The sequence below is a fragment of the Miscanthus floridulus genome, chromosome 14, assembly GCF_019320115.1.
Source record: "Miscanthus floridulus cultivar M001 chromosome 14, ASM1932011v1, whole genome shotgun sequence".
NCBI lineage: Eukaryota > Viridiplantae > Streptophyta > Magnoliopsida > Poales > Poaceae > Miscanthus > Miscanthus floridulus.
The window spans coordinates 89,290,820-89,309,484 of NC_089593.1; the positions used below are offsets into that span (position 1 = coordinate 89,290,820).

The window sequence follows — 18,665 nt, forward strand, 5'->3', positions numbered from 1 at the left end:
TTAGTCAGTCATTTACTTTCGTCAATCAGCAGCCCTCATCAGTCAGCGGCCTCCATCAACAATAGACCTTCAGCAGTGACTAAACTTTTAAACCCTCTAACGCTAACATTTTTCCTCTTTTTTGTGGATCATGTCGTTCAATCTTCCTGTTTAATTTTTTATAATATGCATCAATATTACTTGATCTAACCTTCGCAGGGAACTAATACTTTTTACATTCAAACTACTAGTTATATTGATCTATACCCGTGCAGGTTCTTAAATTGCAGCCTTCGCTAGCCATCCGAAACTGTCCCTCATTCGAGGGCATCATTCTTCGTGCACAGAGCATAACTTTTGCTCAAGCTCAACCATCTTTTTTGCGGGACGCATAATATGTTTACCCCTTCTAACGTTTTCACGCAAATGCATTCAGTCTCATCATCACATACATACATACATACATACATACATACATTACATAAATACATTGCATCGCATGGCCCGGGCCACCTGGAAGAAGTCTCGAAAATACACGGGCACCAGGACTCTATGCATCAAAATCCTGGAAGAAGTCCTGAACCTACACGGGCATCCGGTCACAAAGCTAAGGCTTTCGTGCCACCCTTACGTATCATATAAATGACTAATCATCTTTTGCAGCGAGTAGAAAGTCAGTGTCGAAAGACTTGCAAGCAAGTCGATATTCGACGAAGCTATAACGCCCAACTTAAGTTCCTAAAAAATGCAGGAGATCAACTCAGGTGCATTTTCACGTGACTTCTCCAGCCTTCGGCACACGGCATCGGCATCTACATCGGCATTGCCTTCTCCAAGACCTTCGCCCGAGGGGCTTCGCCGACACCTTCGTTGTCTACACCAGCATCGCCTCTGCCAAAACAACTTTTTTCATGAGGGCTTTCGCCAAACAGCTTTGCAGGAGGGCCTTCGACAAAACCATGATGACTCGCCTCCGCTAACACGTTAGCACAAGGGGGCTTTGCCGACACCTTCGCTGTCTACACCAGCATTGCCTCCGTCAACACCTTTTACAGGAGGGCCTTTCCAAACATCTTCGGCGAACCACAACAACATGCCTCCACCAACCTCTTCAGCAGGTGGGGCTTCACCAACATCTTCAACGAACTTCCACGACACACCTTCGCCAAACATGCCTCCACCAACCTCTTCGTCAAGAGGGGATTTGCCACCATCTTCACCAACTACAACAGCTCGAGAGCCTCCGTCGACACCTTTGACATCAACACTACAACGACTTGCCTACGTCACCAAGTTCGAAGGGCCACATCAACTCCTTCGACACCATGATCTACAACGCCTTCATCGGCATCTACATCGGCAACTTGGGTCTAAACATCTACTTCGACTAGTATGACTACGTCGACCACACTAAGAGCAGCGGAGGATTTAGTCATGAGCATCAACCAAGAGGGGCTAGGGGATCACACCGGAAGGACTAGCCACTCCGAGGCGTGAAGTCTTTTTTGCCCAACGCTCCTGAGCGAAGATTGGAGGCCTCACAACCTTTGACCACGACTACTTCAACTACATCGACTACTCCAACCATGATAGCTACATCCATTTCTGAAAAGAAGATGCATCATCAAGTGAAGCTCCCGGTGTGAAGGTCCTGGAGATGCAGACATGAGTGTTGAGAAGATACCAAAAATGAAGGCTTACACATCAAGAAGACCTTAGAGACAAAGGCCTACGTGTCGTGAAGGCCTAGGAGACAAAGACTTGCACCTTGAGAAGATGTAGATGAAGAGCCACGCATCGAGAAGGCCCTAGAGATGAAGACCTGTGCGTCGAGCAGAAGGAGCCGAAGCCCGAAGATGAAGACATCCGAAAGATGAAGGCACTTGGAGCTTGAAGCCTCGGGGATTAGAACATGTGCATGCTAGAGTCGTGCGCGTGCTCTTTTCTCCATGTCCTTTTCTCCCACGGGGTTTTTGGGATGGAGTTTTTAGTGAGGTGCGCACGTGTAGGTTGTGAGGGGCAATCCTCGCAACCAGATTTTGAGTTGTATTGTGCCTCTTTTTGTACGAGAGCAGCTCCTATGTCATGTAGTACCGGCCATAACCTAGTAGCTGAGGGACTACTCTTGGGGGAGCCCATATTCATATGGGCCAACTCCCCCTAGAAGAGGCCCAATAGGGACTAGTGTAGTGACTTGTCAATTTCACCCCACTGGGGGGTCGCTTGTAAATTGCCATTGTCCATATATATAGCCAAGAGGCTGAGGGCAAGGGGGCCTCTCCCTTCCGACTCTTGTTGATAGACCCTAGCCGCTCCCTTTCACTCTCCTCTCCTACACCTGTTCGGAACCGCTTTCCCAACAAAAATGTTTCGAAATATAGAGGTGTGTAGTACTAATAATAAGCTAAAGGAAATTAAAGAATTAAACAAAGTGCCATGCAATGGTTTTGTTTAATTGCTTTCCCTTGTAACGGGTAAGCATATATATATATATATATATATATATATATATATATATATATATATATATTTGAGCAATCTGGGCAAACGGTAAGCCACCTGGCCCCACAGACAAAATGTGGCGTTGTACAGTACGTAGGCGTGCATGCAGGGTAAAAAAAGATGGGCAACCACCGAAGTACCGAACCCCACACTTCCGGCAGCTTGTTGTCGGTTTCGTTTCATGAGGTGGAGAGGATCCATTCAATCCATCAATTATATATACTAGCCATTGCTGCCCGCGCTTCGCTGCGGGTGATGTGCTTGGTATAGGTGGCTCATACGTTTAATATGTTCCTCATCGCGTTGGTACGAAAGGTTGGTCTATTTGGTACATTAAACGGGTAAATATGGGAAGGAAATGTAACATAGCTTTTTTCATTACAATGTTGTAAACGAACATAGAGGTTGGTTGTCATTACATGGTGCCTATTGTAGGCCAGCAAATCAATGACATGTTAGTGGAAATAAGTATTTGATGGAGTTGGGCTCAAGCAACTAAGACACTTAGATTCAAAGCACAACATTGTCTAGGATTGCATTATTGTTGGAAAGAGCAAAAACTACAACAAAAGTATGTCTCTTAACGTGAGGGTTTACAAAAGAGTGAATTAGGATCCACTCTTCTCAGGCAAAACTACAACACATTTTATAAATTTAGAATCACACGAAAGACTACACGGCGTTGAACACTAAATTACACCAGGATTTAAAGTGACATGGTTAAGAGCAACCTAGTACAACCAAGGCTTAGTCCAGAAGTCGAGATAGACGAGGGCAATGGAGAAACAACAAGATAATGATTATCCAAAACATGGCGTATGACCAACAAATCCAAAAATAGGAGACTGAGAAGTAAAACATTGTTAACCCTAAGACCAAACTAACCAATGGTAGACTTGAACTTCTTTGAAAACCAGATCCTTTCTTCTCAGATTACACCATCATCTCTATCAAACGAACCTAGTTCCACAATGATGACTAGATCTCTTAGCTCTGCTTCGGATACGAGAGGGATGAGGATGAAGGAGAAGAGGAAGGACCAAGGGCATCTTATAGTGGCGAACGTAGATAGGGCACAACGCACCGAAAGTGAAGATGGCATGGATGGGATACACTGCTGGTTCACACTGTGGGGATACAGCTGGCCAAGGCGTGCTTCCTGCGCAAGCGAGCGGAGGGGGGGATAAAGGAGAGGAGAGAGGGTTCGCTCGATGAGGGAGGCGTGCGGGCGGCCTTGTCCCCAAAAGAAGAAAGAAGGGAGGGGAGTCTAGTATGGGGACGAGGGCGAGTATCAAAAGCGGACCGGAGGACGGGAAAAGTAGAGGCGCACAACGCACGAGGACGGCGAGTGCGGCATGATGTCGTGGCCATGCGAGGAGAAGGTGCTAATGGGCCCGACACCGACGGTGTCCGCGGGGCACGCGGTGATAGTGACCCGACGTGCGTAGTGTGGTCGAGCTAGGCACAGTGCTTGGGACTTGACATCCACTCAGGCTTTTCTAAGCACTCCCTACTACCCAAGGCTAACTTTTTCTAGGTGTTCTTCTTTCCTTCCTTTCCTTGTCCACAATATGCGTCAACCTTTGTATGAAGTGAGATCGCAACATCTTTTCAGAATTATCTGAACCATGAGGATGCCAGTGACCTCTGTTTAGGCATGGCTCCCTTTGCTTTGCTCTATTGTCTATCTATACCACACCGTGATACCCACATCTTTTTTTTTACCTTTTTCCCGGTAAAACTATACCGTACTCGAGTGTTTCTCGAGCGGTGAGCACTCGATTTTCTACGGGTATGATCCAGAACCGATCCAGCACGGACAGTCGCCCACGCCTGTGCACGACGCGTGCTTCGGAGTCCCACGCGCATCACCCCGAGGTGCATGGTCTGGTCCGCCTCTGCACCGACCAGTTGCAGGTGCATGCATGGCGTGCTGTGGTGTGGTAGACCAGACCAGGGTCACCCGCTGCCATCAATCACCTCGCCCGCTGCATGAACCTATGCATGCATAACTATTTGTAGCGGTAGAGAAGTTTGACTTAGAAAAAAAAGCAAAATAAATTTGTTCACGGTAGAGAAGTTTGACTTAGAAAAAAAGCAAAATAAATTTGTTCACGGTAGAGAAGTTTGACTTAGAAAAAAAACAAAATAAACTATAATTTGGATTGGAGGGAGCAGTGGTCAACTCTTTTTGAGCAATTCTAGTAGTCATTTAACATTTGGGTTGCACGATTGGATGTTCTCTCTTCGTTTTCTACAAGTAAAATAATTATTTTGTATTGTAAACGCAATTACAAGGTGGGTACAAGGTGATCTGAACGCGGTGACGGTAAACATATCAATGTGTTAGTTGCTTGAGCCCAACTCCATCAAATACTTTTTTCCACTAACATGTCATTGATTTGCTGGCCTAGAATAGGCGCCATTTAATGACAACCAAACTCTATGTTCGTTTACAATATTGAGACCAACCTCCCGTACCAACACGATGACAAAACATATTAGACATATGAGCCATATTTCTCAAATTTTTTCCTATACCAAGCACATCACCCGCAGCGAAACGCGGGCTGCAGTGACTAGTACTTCTATGTAAAGTGGCCTGGCAACTACTCAATCAACAGGCCAGGGGATACGTCTGCTGCATCTTTGTACATAATGACCTTGTTGGGAACGCGATGTGCCATATTAAAGGGTTCAAAAGGTTCGACATGGCCAGGAAATAGAATTCATGCCACAACAGCAGAATATGTTTGTGCACGTCTCAAAATGTGGTGGTGGGATGGCCTCCTTGATCGTGCTGGCCTATTGTGACAAAGCAAATGTTGAATCAATTAGAGATTTTCTGTGTTTAGATCAATTGTATGGAAACAAAAGAAAGTTCAATTTTGTAGCCAATGAATACTGGTAATGTTAGTTGTTTTATCAATGGTGTAAATCTAAGTGAAAGGTTATTTAACATATCGGGTTTTATAGGTATGGAGGAAACGACAAGACCAAATGCAGGCGGGATGATACAGATTCCAGAATATTAACTAAAGTACTTATACAAAGCATGTAGATTGATGATTGATGATAAGACTAAGTTGATCGCCGATTAGTTGTATCATGTTTACCTATTTTGGGCTCGCAGGTGAAGAAGCCCTGTGAGTAGTATCCTTCAGCTGATGCTTCGAAGTGGTAGATTTACCCCTGTAATTTGCATACAGATGATTGTTATAAACCGTGGGTGTGTGCATAAAGAATGAGGCATGGTTAGGTCGGCAATTCAACCTCTTGGCTTTATGCCCCAGCGACGATGCAGGTAAAATGTCTTCGGGAGACTGCATAGTGGTGGTATGCGCCAAATTGTCATTCTCGACTGGTCGCTGCCAAATGGATGCAAAGCAATTCAGCAGACTGAAAGATGCAGAATAACATGTCAATGCTAAGCTGACAAGTTGTCAGGCGTACTCCTAGGAATCACAATCGTGGAGAAGTGTCTGAAGTCACCTTGGAAGCATCAGCGTTGTCAGTCAACAGTTGCCTGCGAGTGTGCATGCAGCGATGTTGGTGACGGTCTGGATTAAGGTAAACTAATATTAAATACGTAGACAAATAGTTTTTTGAAATAATAAAGTTGGCATACTTGGTTGACTAATTATGACATGGCAGTGTTGCTTACCCAGTGGTGAGATCTTTTAGGGATGTTTCATCAGGATCAACTCGTGGAGCAGGTGTCTGAACAACAGCTGCTGCTGCTGATGATCTGGCTCAGATTGGACAAACATGAAATTTGGAAACAAATAATTTTGAAATAGTAATGCTGCTATGCTTGATCGATTATTTGTGACATGGTATTGTCACTTACCCAGCGGCGACATATTAGATGGGTGTTGGATAACAAGGTGAGCTTATATATATATAGAATAATATAAGGAAAAATGCGAGGACTATGGTGATCTATTTAAAGTACCGAGGGTATTGCAAAATAATATAAGGAAAAATGCGCAGCTATAACGGCCAAACGTAAAGATGGATTTGCAATCGTGTACATATACCTGATATCCCTGATGAAGACCTCTCTTAGGATGCTTGCTCTTTCTTTGCCCTTTGGAACTATAGAAGATACAGATGTGTACTTTGTGATGTAGCTGATAATATCCGCAAAGTCAGTAAAGTTAATAGGTTCTGTACATATATGTATATGTGTATATTCTGAAGGACACAACGGGAAAAACACAGAAAACAAAACAAAAAAAAACTTCATTTATACTACAGAGAAGAATTGGAGTCAGTATCATGGATAGATTGCTAGCTTCAAAAAGAAAAAGATACTGTTGAGGTTCATTAGAGTATTATGGATAAACTGTGTGGTTTTGACACCACAATATGTAAAGTGTCATTTCATATGAATACCAATTCTAAAGATTTATATTGCTGATTTATCCAACATTGGAAGCAGAAACACAGAGTCCACATTCAGTATAAGCATTTTAGTCAATTCATTGACATCTTGGATGCATCAAATTGGCAAATTGCTAACCTCCACCTCCTCCTGTTAGTTCATGCTTAACAACAAACTACATCTACAAGCAGATATCCTCGTTACAACACCCCACCAAAAAAATGATGTCACAGTGCATCAACATTCATACTCCATGGAATTTTTAATGAGGGGAGAGAATTGGGCAGAAGTTCAATTTCGGTTACTCCGTGGAACCAGTTTCTATACATAATTATGGTTCGGGGCACAGTATCATAAACGGTATCAAGCTCTATTGAAAATGAGCAAAGCATGAACTCTGGGAAGCACTAAGAGAAGAAAGAAACTTACTTGCACATGTAATGGACCCAACCCCAACCCCAGATGTGCTTGTATGAATCGAGTGGGATGTTTCCTCAACATGTATTGATCGATGTCAGTGCCTATGCAAAATTCCCGTCATCTTGTCTCGTTGGGCGTAGGCTTGTAAGAGCTCCCTCGGACCGTCATCGTCGCTATAACCTGCATAAAAGAAGAGCACAAGCAAGAGAAACGTGGGGATGAGCATAAGCAACAGAAATATGGGGACGAGCAGAAGCAACAGAGGCACCACCTGCTCCTGCACCGTAGATATGGTGTCATATAGATAGGACAATGAAAATCCATATGCAGTTCTACAAAAAATAAACTACATATCATTTACCTAGATAAATCATGGAGTCACTTTAAATATGGACATAGAGTGGTAGGTAGCAAGTTGACTACCTTCATCTGAGTTGATTATGGATACCAATCTCTAGAGAGGAATCTCACTCTGTTTACCAAGTTCATACCTCACACAGCAGCATGCAGAGGAGAAAATTTGTGACAAAAAAAAGAGGGAAATTAAAACAAAAAATGTATGTAGGAAAGCAGGGAAACTTAGAATAGCACAAGCGTGAGCACAAGTGAAAGATCATGTTCCAATAATAAAATCAGAAAGGCAAACATTATAGACATCAGGTTCATCCATCTGCACTGAACCTGAGAGCAGGAAGGGGAAAGCAAAATAATAAACTCCATAAGGACATGGCGCTTCAGCTGGAGCGTAGTAAACTGTTTTTTATGCATTTGTAGCAGATAGCAGAAGGCAAAAAAAAATGGATCGAACAAATTTAAGCAGAATTAAAGGGAATTTAGGAGAAAAGACATAATATATACTAAGCAACAAGGAAATGGAGAGAGAGAGATAGGAATAAATACATCATCGGCAATAGGGTGTGCTCAGTAGCACAACAATCTAGGAAGTATATATGAAGTAAAGTCATCATTGACAATGGACCTATGTTCAGTGGTAATATGAACTAACGAAAACAAAAGAACACATGCAAAAGAGAATTGGGAAGATATAATGATATTGTCATCACGAAAGTAATGTAGGCAGCAGTAATCATGGAAGGATGAAATAATTAATCATCACTGCACAATTCCATTGTCTCAGTCAAAAAAAAAGTTCATCACCGCATAGTCCCAAGACCTCAGTAGATAACATGAAGAATGAAACAATCAATCATCACCGTACAATGAAGTTTACCAGCTCTGCACATGATCTGTGCACTTAAAAACAAGAGAGTGGCAAGGTGTATGCATGACATGGCTGTAATTGCTCTACGCTCGAGTACATGTCAGGCAACAGCAGCTCTAGGCCAGCCGACAACACGGCAACCCGAAGCTATCGCTGCTCGATGCCCATGCTAAAAATGGAGTCCATCAGTGTAGATACAGATAAAATTGGCATGACATTAAAAATAGAGCATCATTCTTTCTGGAAACTCATTGGTCTCGGTTAAAGAGGAATCTCCTAGAAGGAGCACATGGACATATGCATTAACCAATCACTTTCGTAAATCACACAAGGGAAAAAATGGCATTAAAAAGGCACTGACCTTGCCGCTCTTTCAATGAATGGACACAATCCACTCCGAGGAGATGAGAAATCAATGCTAATATATCAAGATTGTACCTGTAATTAATTCAGGCAATAGAAAATACAATATTAAAGGGAATAAAATGAGCAAAAGCTTTAGAATCTGCAGTTCTCAACTGCCATAGAAATTATTGTGAGGATCTGCCGCTCCCAAAAAAACGCGAGGGAGAGAGGATCTAGGGGAGGAGCCATGGGACGAAGGAGGAGAAGAGGGTGAGTCACTGTCAAATCCAGTCGCCGAGCTTCGCCGTCGCCGCCGCTGCACGGGCACCTAGGGTTTCATCGAGCAAAGGAGCACAAGCTCCCCAGCAGGAGGAGACAATGAGAGCCCGCATGGAGGATGGGGGAGAGGGAGGGGGCCGCCGAGCCCCTGCCACGCCGGTGGACCGCCCGCAGGGGCGCCGTCGCCTGGCACCCGCCGTGGCATCGGGAGGGAAGGGGACAGAGATAGAGAGAGAGGAAGGGGATGAAGAAACGGAGGTGAGAGGCAGGCGAGGGAGGGAGGGAGGGAGGGAGGGAGGAGGAGGAGGAGGAGGGCGACCGCCGCCGCCATGCTCGGCCAGTCGCGCCCGTCGCCCCTGTTCGCGTGCTAGCTCACTGTTGCCCGAAACCCTAACCCTAGCCGCCGCCGCCAGTGGGGCTGTTGTCCTAGCCGCGCACGACCTGGTGGACGTCGGCTCATCGTCGCGTGGGGGAGAGGAGGAGTTGGCGTGCGAGAGGACCAGTGATCATTCACCTTGGAGAGGAAGAGGAGAGCCTTCTCCCGGAGCTCCGGGATGCAGAGGTTGAGCACGAGCTGCGCCATGTCCTGATCCTCCGTCGCGTCGTGATCCTCGTTCGTCGCGTCTGCACGGGCAGTGGGCGACGGTTAGTGCCGGGGGAGAGCAGGGGCTCGGATGCCACCGCGGCCACCGGCGTTGGACGACGCACCATGGCGCCGTGCCGGGGGATGTCGCTGCGCCGCGCACAGGGTGCGGGGAGCCTCGGCGGTCCCGACGAGGAGCGAGGGAGAGAGCGAGAGTGCGGAGAGGAGAGAGAGAGGAGGGGAGCTGCTGCCGCCTGCCATTTATTACACGAGAGAGAAAAGAGGAAGGAGAGGACCACGGTGGAGCCCAGCTCTGCAAAGCAAAGCCAGGCCCCAGCGGCTCGCATGCGTGCCGACCACCATGAGTTAGGCACCGACCATGCATGCCGAGAGTCCACCGTTCCCTGCTACGCGCCACCGTCCATTTGCATGCCGCCTACTATTAGAGGAAGCCGTACTTCATTTAATGCGTCCAGTTGCTTCATCTATCCACTGCGGAATGCACGGATGAAGGCCGGTTGTGACGCGCCTCATCTGAGCCGTGGAATCTATATCTAACGCACCAAATAAAAAGAACGTACGTGGACACCCTGGGAGACCACCAATTCGGCGTGACTTCATATCTTTAATTTATTTATTATGTACATCATAAATATCAGCATGCAATGACGCGCGGAGAGCAATTACTCAAACATGAAAACATAATTCCTATCCGTCGTTTATTAGGAAATTACATATATGCGGAGAGCAATTACTTCAAACATGAAAACATATGTAATTCTTATCTGTCGTTTATTAGGAAATTACATATATACAAGAGAGCGCTGCACATATAGTAGAATATAAGGAGTATCACTGTACTTTTAGAAAGAGATATATAGTTTCCTTGTATAGTAAAAAATAGGATCTAGACTTCCCATGCATATATAACTGGTCAAACAATATTTCTTTGTATATACAACTTGTAAACAACACGCACGTCACGTCAAAGTATTATATTAGGTATATATTCCCATGCACTAGCATATATAAACACATGCATGCAAGCGGGCACCGGGGCACGGAACTCGGTCCCTTCTTCTTCTTCCCTTGATCGCTTGTTCCGATGGACCACCGCCATGTCTTCCTCGTCTCGCTGGCTCTTCTCCTCGTCGCCACCACGCACGCCGCCGGAGGCCATGCTACTCAAGCCGCCGCCGCCGCTGCCATGACCCAGCAGGTATGCACATGCACCTTCTTCACTACTGACTACTAAACTAACGTACGTACTCGCATGCACCCAGTCCATGGTTGGTTAGGCTTCAAGATCGACGAACCCCACCTGTACGTGCTTGAAGTAGTACGTACGTTTAATTTCTTTGTGGTTTACATGCATGGACTGATATATAAAAACTGTACGTACGTCTTTTGTATGCATTTTGTCAAAAAAAACAGGGCACTGATGGTGTCGTCGGGAGCATGATCGGGTCGGAACCGCCGAGCTGCAAGGGGATGTGCGGCTGGTGGTGCGTGGGCCGCAGCTGCGAGGCCGTGCTGGTCCCCATCGAGCCGCCGCAGGACAACAAGCAGAGCCGCCGTCATGGAGGCGGTGGCGGCGGCGATGGCTCGAGAGCATCGGCGGCGGCGGCTCAGCATCATCGGCGGCCGTCGTCGTACGACGACGATGACCACGCCGACTACAAGCCGATCACCTGGAGATGCAAGTGTGTGGGGGCTAGCTGATGGCTACGAGGTTGATGTGGGAAGCAGGCAGGCAGGCATGCGTTGATCAGATTCTAATGATCCTTCTTCTGCCTTGTTTGCATGCATTGTGGATATATATATAAAATGTTTTTTTCTTTTTTTGAGGAATCAATAGCATAGTATTGGTGAGCTATAAAGGAAGAATCTTGTCCTGAATTCCTGATTCCTGAGTCTATCGTCTATCACTTCATGGCAATCATCAATAATGTGTGTGCGTTTCCTTACTGCCTGCATACTATTTGTTACTCATGAGTTTAGAGCGCGTTTGAATCTAGGACTAAAAATTAGCCTGAGGTTTTGAATGTTGAACAGGAGGGGCTAAACACATATATAATCTACCAGCTATAGCCTAATTGATCCATACTTCCTAACTGTTAGATTATTATTTTAACTCAAAGTGGCACCTGTAAAAATTATGTAAATAATTCTTATATTAAAATGTCTATATATTTTTCTGTGACTATTAAAATGTCTATATGTGTGATGGTCGCTAGACTAAAGGGCGTGGTTATCAATTCGGTTCCGGTATGGGCCGAAACATCTCGTACGGGTGACTAAAACGGTACAGAACATCTTGTATCCTGTACCGGCTTCTATCTCGGACAATTCTAGTCGTTATGGACAATCTCGGCCATTCCGGGCGGAACTGCCAGTGCCGGCCATATATGGCGGGTATCCCCAAATCCGATTGCGTCTGCGATCTAAATCTAGAAATCAAAGCTACTCCCTCCATTCTAAAAAGACCACCGTTGTTTAATGATGAATAATTTGAGTAAGCGTAATGGATTCAAACAACAAAACTTCAAATGTGTCTATAACATCTTTAGGTGAAATTTAGATACACGGCTGACACGCAATTGATGCTAAAATAGATATATTTATTGGATAATCAAACTTGCTCAAAATTATTACTTTTATTGTTCATTCGATGATAAAACTCTCATGTGTTCTCTTTGCTGGGAACTATTTTCTTTTGTGTTAGAATACCAAGATGGCACATAGCTTCCACTATTTATATTGCTCATACCATAGTGCAACAATATATACATACCCTTTAGCAAACTTGTCAATTCTGTTCTGGTGACCATTCCGGTTAGCCTATTGGAACGGAACGTACCAGTGCATTCCGGTGTACCGTTCCGGAGTTCAACTTATTATTAGTAATATAAATATATATATTTATATGAGCCCTTTTACAATGGTTGAAAATGCTTCATAACACTTCATGATGCCTACCCAAAATAGTTGTTTTTGTTGATTTTTATTCATCAAGGGCAATATGGTCATTGTGAATCCTCTTCCCCCAAAACCGCACGCACCTCGCTCTCTCACTCACCCTAGGCCGCCGCCACCGCCCTACTCTCTCCCTCGCTCAAGCCGGTGCCGCCGCCCTCGTACGGTGTCGCGCCGGTGGCCCTGCCTGCCAGGGTGAGTTCGCTTACGTTTGCATTCGGCAGAACTCCTACGTTCGTCCTGTTCTGTGCAACCAATGGAGATCAAGCTAGCAGCAACCATATATTTCTCCAGGCTCCCTATTGATTAAGCTTCACATGCCTTTCGTCTGTACACAGTGGAAATCGAAGCCGTATCTAATGGGTGCCGGCGGACGGCCACATCCCTCGTAGATCCCCTACAACGGAGCGTCCTCGGCGCGTACAAGTCGACGATGGCCACAGTGTGGCGACATGGCGACGCGCTGGGGCGTGACGCTGTTGCGTGCTAGCGTTTTCAGCCCGAGCGAGGACGAGAAGCACCAACGCTACACCATCTACATTCGGCAGAACTCTTGTCTGGCCTCCGGGCGGCAGCACCCATTCATCGACTCAAAACATTATTTTTACAATTATGGATTTACCGTTTTATCCTTGATTAAAATAAATAACTACAAAAAAGAAATTGTCACTCTTTTATTTAAGTTCTAATTCTCTCAACTTTGGAGGCGTTGGGAGGCGTTATGGCGCATATGGGCCCACCGACCATAGACACATCCAACGCCTCCCGACGCCTCGCTCATTGACGCCTCTCAACGCCTTCCCTCATATGGGCCCATCAATCATTGACACAGCTAACGCTTCCTGACGCCTCCCCAACCATAATAAAAAAGTTCATATTTATATATGTAAATTGGTAAATTCAGTAAATATGAACTAGGCAAATATTAAGCATAGTAATTATAGGCCCAACAACAGCCCAAGACGTAGCTCCGTTGGCCCATAAAAGTCTACATCAATCCTAGGAAGTAGGGATGAAAACAGATCGGATACGTACGGATATCACCGATATTACATTTGTTTTCATATTTCTGTCCGGATTCGGATTCGAATGCAGATAGTGTCAACTATGTCGGATAGAATACGATTGGATATCGACATCATAAATATGCGATTTGAGTATTCGGATATGGATACGGTATCAGATGTTGGATATCCGGTCTCGGATACGAACAGATCTCAACCCCTTTAAACGGATTCGGTTTCGAATACGGTCAGAAAATATCCGTACCGTTTTCAGACGAACATCGGTTCCTAAAAAAAAGGAAAAGGAACATCGGACCATCAATGCATTGGCTGATTCCTCGCCTAGAACAGCTCCACGCAGGCTCAGCATGGCGCACGTACAGGTGCAGCCCAACGTGAGAGCTTGGAGGCTGGAGCTGTTACTAGTTACTACCAGCCTGTAGTATATCCGTGTCCCCCATGTGTTTTTCTTTTTATTTTCTCTTAATTTGTTTTCTCCCATGTGTTTTTCTTTTCAGATCTCGAATAGTCCCTCCTCAAACTTTGCTGAGGCAAGAGATAGTGTATCTCGATGGTTTTCTTCCTGTTCGAAATTACTCTCCCCACCTAAAAAAAACGTTGTGTCCAGATTTATTTCTAAAAATTTGTGGGCGTATTTAAATATTTGTAGCATTTATATTAACTTAATGTGTCAAAGTTATGGTATTGTTAAGTTTAAAAGGCTGAACTATAATGATTGGTCTAAACAAATTCGGTTTCATTTAGGTGCTGTGATTTAAATTTAGAAATTGCTCTTGAAAAGCCCACGACCATTACAAATGAAAGTTCTGACGATGACCGTGCCTTTTATGGTAGTTGGGAATGGTTGGACTGGTTGTCCTTAAGCTTATATGAATTGGGTCTCAAACTTGGTTTGGACAACCACATTGTTCTTCTAGCTCCATGTGTCTCTCCATATACTTTGCTTACCTCTCCATAGTTCCAAGAATAATAATATCATTAGGTAGGAATCTACTATCATAATCACAAAAATGAGTACTTAGGAATGAGCCTACATAGAATTTAAATTGTCGTGCTCGAGCTCCAGTGATTGGCCCTTGCATAGCAACTTGAGGAGTGTAGTGTGTATCCATCCTTAGTATCCAAAGAAGTGATGTCCTCATTACTTAGGCCCACATAATTTCTTCTATTCTCCCTTTTCCCTTTCTTCTTTCCTAACCAATGCTACGGCATAGGGCTTGCCCTGATTCGGCAAGTAGAGGCCTCATCGGCGTCGAGGAGCAACCCCATGAGGTACCCCCACCTACTTTCAAACCCATATATATGTGATCTTGGCTTGGCTCGAGTTGGATTGGGGTGGGCCGGCCGACCATGTGTGACAACCCAACTACAGACCAACAATGGTGGAGAGAAAAGCGGTAGAGCTGGATAGAGAGGCACACATTAGATGCGTGTGAGCTTGCGCAAGGCGTATGTGGGCTTGACTACTAGGATGGAGGAAGGATGGAGAGGCGGCTCGATGAGGTGTCTTCTAGGTGACTGATAGTGGGCAGGAAGTAGAACACAGTGGCGAAACTTAGGGCTTAGTCATGGATTTGCTTAGCTTGAGTGCGCTTAGGACAAGGGAGAGGATAGTGGATCAGAGGCGGTGGGAATGTTGGTTGGGCTCTAGAGGATCAACAACAACAAGCATAAGAACGTGGACATGGCAGTAGCAAGCGCTAGATAGAGCAGATCAAGGGACAGATGCGAGGCAAAGCGAGTGAGGAAGAGTGCAATGTGGCAGGGGTTAAAGGCCAGGTTCGGCATTGAGGCTAAGCATTGGTCGACGATTGGCACGATGGCGGCCAACCACTACTACAGAATAAACAATCACTGCCAGCCCTATCACTTCCAGAATTTTAAAACCGACACTAATAGATGCATCATTGTCGGTTTGTAAGGACAAAGCCTATCAATGCCAGATTTTCTAACAAACCAACAGTGATAAATATTATCACTGCCGGTTGGTAATAAAGGCTTGTCGGTTATATTACCAAACCGATAGTGATCCATAGGTCCTAGACCCAAAATTTTTATTCATCCCAGTTAACTCAAGGCTGACGTCTGTGACCTTTCTTCCCCTCTCTGTCCGCTCTCTTTCCTAGAGCGAACCCAATCCACAAATATGCGCTCCACGGCTCCACCGAATCCACAAATCTCCTCTGACCTCCTCCTCCTCCCAAATCTTCCTAGACCTCCTCCTCCCAAATCTCCTCCCTAAATCCACCCCGGCACGCTCCATGGCTCCACCCCAGCGCGGGCATGAGGTCGCGCGTGCGCCGGTGCGGTGAGCAGTCGGGACCACGACATGGCGCGGGCACGAGGCCGCTGCATGCGCCACTGAGTGGTCGGGACCTAGGCGTGATGCGAGTGTGGATCCACCCCGGCGGGAGCGCAGACGAGCGGCGCCAGCGTGGATCCAACCCGACGGCTTCTTCCTCCTGGCGATGGCAAGTGGCTCGGTGCAGATCCACCCTGCGGTGGCTTCTTGTTCCTGGCGCGAGCGAACAGCTTGGCGTGGATGCGCCCCGGTGGCTTCTTCTTCCTCCTGGCCTCCCCTCCCCTATGGCCTCCATGTATGTGGTATGAATCAATTTGTGGAATCCCACTTTGTCTTTTTTTTGTGAAAGAATCAATTTGTGGAATCCCAATTTGTCATGTACAAATTGATTTGTGGATAAGTTGATGTGATGTGTTGAATCCCTCCTTGTTTTTCTGGGATGTTTGAAATTGTTTCCTGGACAACTGCGATGAACTACGGTGGTAGCGGGGTTTCTTGTATGAATCCCTCCTAGTTTGTGATGTACTAGTGAAGTTCGCGCGCCTTCGCACGCGCCGGTACGTGTGTATGCTGAGGTTTGTGAAGGTAGACAGGATGGATATAAGGTGCGCGCCCTCGCACGCATCATCAATCGGTAAATGTGACACAATATTAATATCATAGACAATTTATTAGGATATAAAGCACGTATAAGTTTAGTAATTCACTACCGGAAACGGTATATATGTCGAGTGCCTGATGGTTTGCCGAGTGCATTTCTTCGGGTACTCGGCAAATAGTATGTTTATCCAGTGCCTACAGGTAAAAACTCGGCAAAATAAATACACTCGGCAAAAAAACTGATTTGCAGAGTGCAGGAAATAAAACACTCGGCAAAGCACAACAAGACACTCGGCAAAGAATAGACACTCGGCAAAAGACCGCCACGTGTAACGGCCATCAACCAGGGTGCCGGCCGTTAGAACTTTGCCGAGTGTCGGTTAGTGATACTCGGCAAAGATCTTTGCCTAGTGTTTTTATCTGGCACTCGACAAATAGGTTCATTTGCCGAGTGTTTTATTTTGACACTCTGATAAATTAAAAAAGTTTTTTTCCTCCCCTAGCCTTGAAACTTTTTCTACTCTCCACATACAACATGTGGTACACCATGTCAGGATTTGGAATATTTTTGGATCCGTTTGCTATATTTAATTAATTTATTGCATTTCAAGAATTTTTTTGGTAAAAGTCAAATTTGAACCGCAAGTGATTCAAATAATGTAATAAAATGAGTAGAAAAATGATATTCATATTACTGAGTCTGGCGTGAGGCCTTACCCAGGAAATAAAAAGAAATTTCGAACATCTTATTCACGAAATACGACCACGAACGTGTGGCCGAATGGTTTTAAATTCTAAAAAAAGCAAAGGAAGTATGAAAATCATGAGATTTGTCAAGATCTCGTGATATTATATGTGGAGGCCGTGGTAAAAAATTGAGAAGGTTTCACGCAATCTGTCATGTAAGATGTTTACAAACCGAAGTATCTCAGAAAAAGAATCGTAGTGTTGAGAAGGATTCGGTAAGATTTGGAGTTAAAGTGACGGTCGAATTGGGGTTTGACTTCAAAACTTTTTGTATAGGCAATAGAGAACATAGGATTGATTCATGTGTACTTTTGGTAAATTTTTGGATCCGTACGATAATTTTAGTTTGTTAAGTGCAATTATCGGATTTTAATTGATACGCATTGAATTTGAGCTACAACTGCATGAAATAATAAGTTTTGTTCACTTATGGCTTTGAAACTTTTTCTACTCTCCACATACAACATGTGGTACTCCATGTTAGGATTTGGTATATTTCTGGATCCGTTTGATATATTTAATTAATTTATTGCATTTCAAGGAATTTTTTGGTATAAGTCAAATTTGAACCGCAAGTGATTCAAATAATGTAATAAAATGAGTAGAAAAATGATATTCATGTTATTAAGCCCGGTGTGAGGCCTTATCTAGGAATTGAAAAGAAATTTTGAACATCTTGTTCATGAAACACGACCACGAACGTGTGGCCGAATGGTTTTTAAATTCTAAAAAAGCAAACGAAGTCTAAAAATCATGAGATTTGTCAAGATCTCATGATATCATACGTGGAGGCCATGGTAAAAAATTAAGAAGGTTTCGTACAATCTGTCACGTATGATGTTTACAAACCGAAGTATCTCAGAAGAAGAATTGTAGCGTTGAGAAGGATTCGGTAAGATTTGGAGTCAAAGTGACGGTCAAATTGGGGTTTGACTTCAAAATTTTTTGTATAGGCAATAGAGAACATAGGATTGATTCATGTGTACTTTTGGTAAATTTTTGGATCCGTACGATAATTATAATTTGTTAAGTGCAATTATATGATTTTAATTGATACACATTGAATTTGAGCTACAACTGAATGAAATAATAAGTTTTTTTTCACTTCTGGCCTTGAAATTTTTTCTACTCTCCACATACAACATGTGGTACTCCATGTTAGAATTTTGTATATTTTTGGATCCGTTTGCTATATTTAATTAATTTATTGCATTTCAATGAATTTTTTTGGTATAAGTCAAATTTGAACTGCAAGTGATTCAAATAATGTAATAAAATGAGTAGAAAAATGATATTCA

At 44.4% G+C, this 18,665-nt stretch overlaps 1 protein-coding gene across 1 annotated transcript; it reads left to right on the forward strand.

Annotated features, from left to right (window-relative positions):
- The first annotated feature begins 10,822 nt into the window (after nucleotides 1-10,822).
- On the forward strand, nucleotides 10,823-11,439 carry LOC136503952 (EPIDERMAL PATTERNING FACTOR-like protein 2). The gene is made up of 2 exons (XM_066498865.1): nucleotides 10,823-10,936; nucleotides 11,152-11,439. The coding sequence occupies exons 1-2, from the start codon at nucleotides 10,823-10,825 to the stop codon at nucleotides 11,437-11,439; spliced, it is 402 nt and encodes a 133-aa protein (XP_066354962.1).
- Nucleotides 11,440-18,665: the final 7,226 nt, after the last annotated feature.

Coding starts and splice junctions, on each gene's coding strand:
- LOC136503952 (XM_066498865.1), top strand. CDS start 10,823: ATGGACCACCGCCATGTCTTCCTCGTCTCGCTGGCTCTTCTCCTCGTC. Junction 10,937..11,151: donor CCGCTGCCATGACCCAGCAG/GTATGCACATGC, acceptor CAAAAAAAACAG/GGCACTGATGGTGTCGTCGG.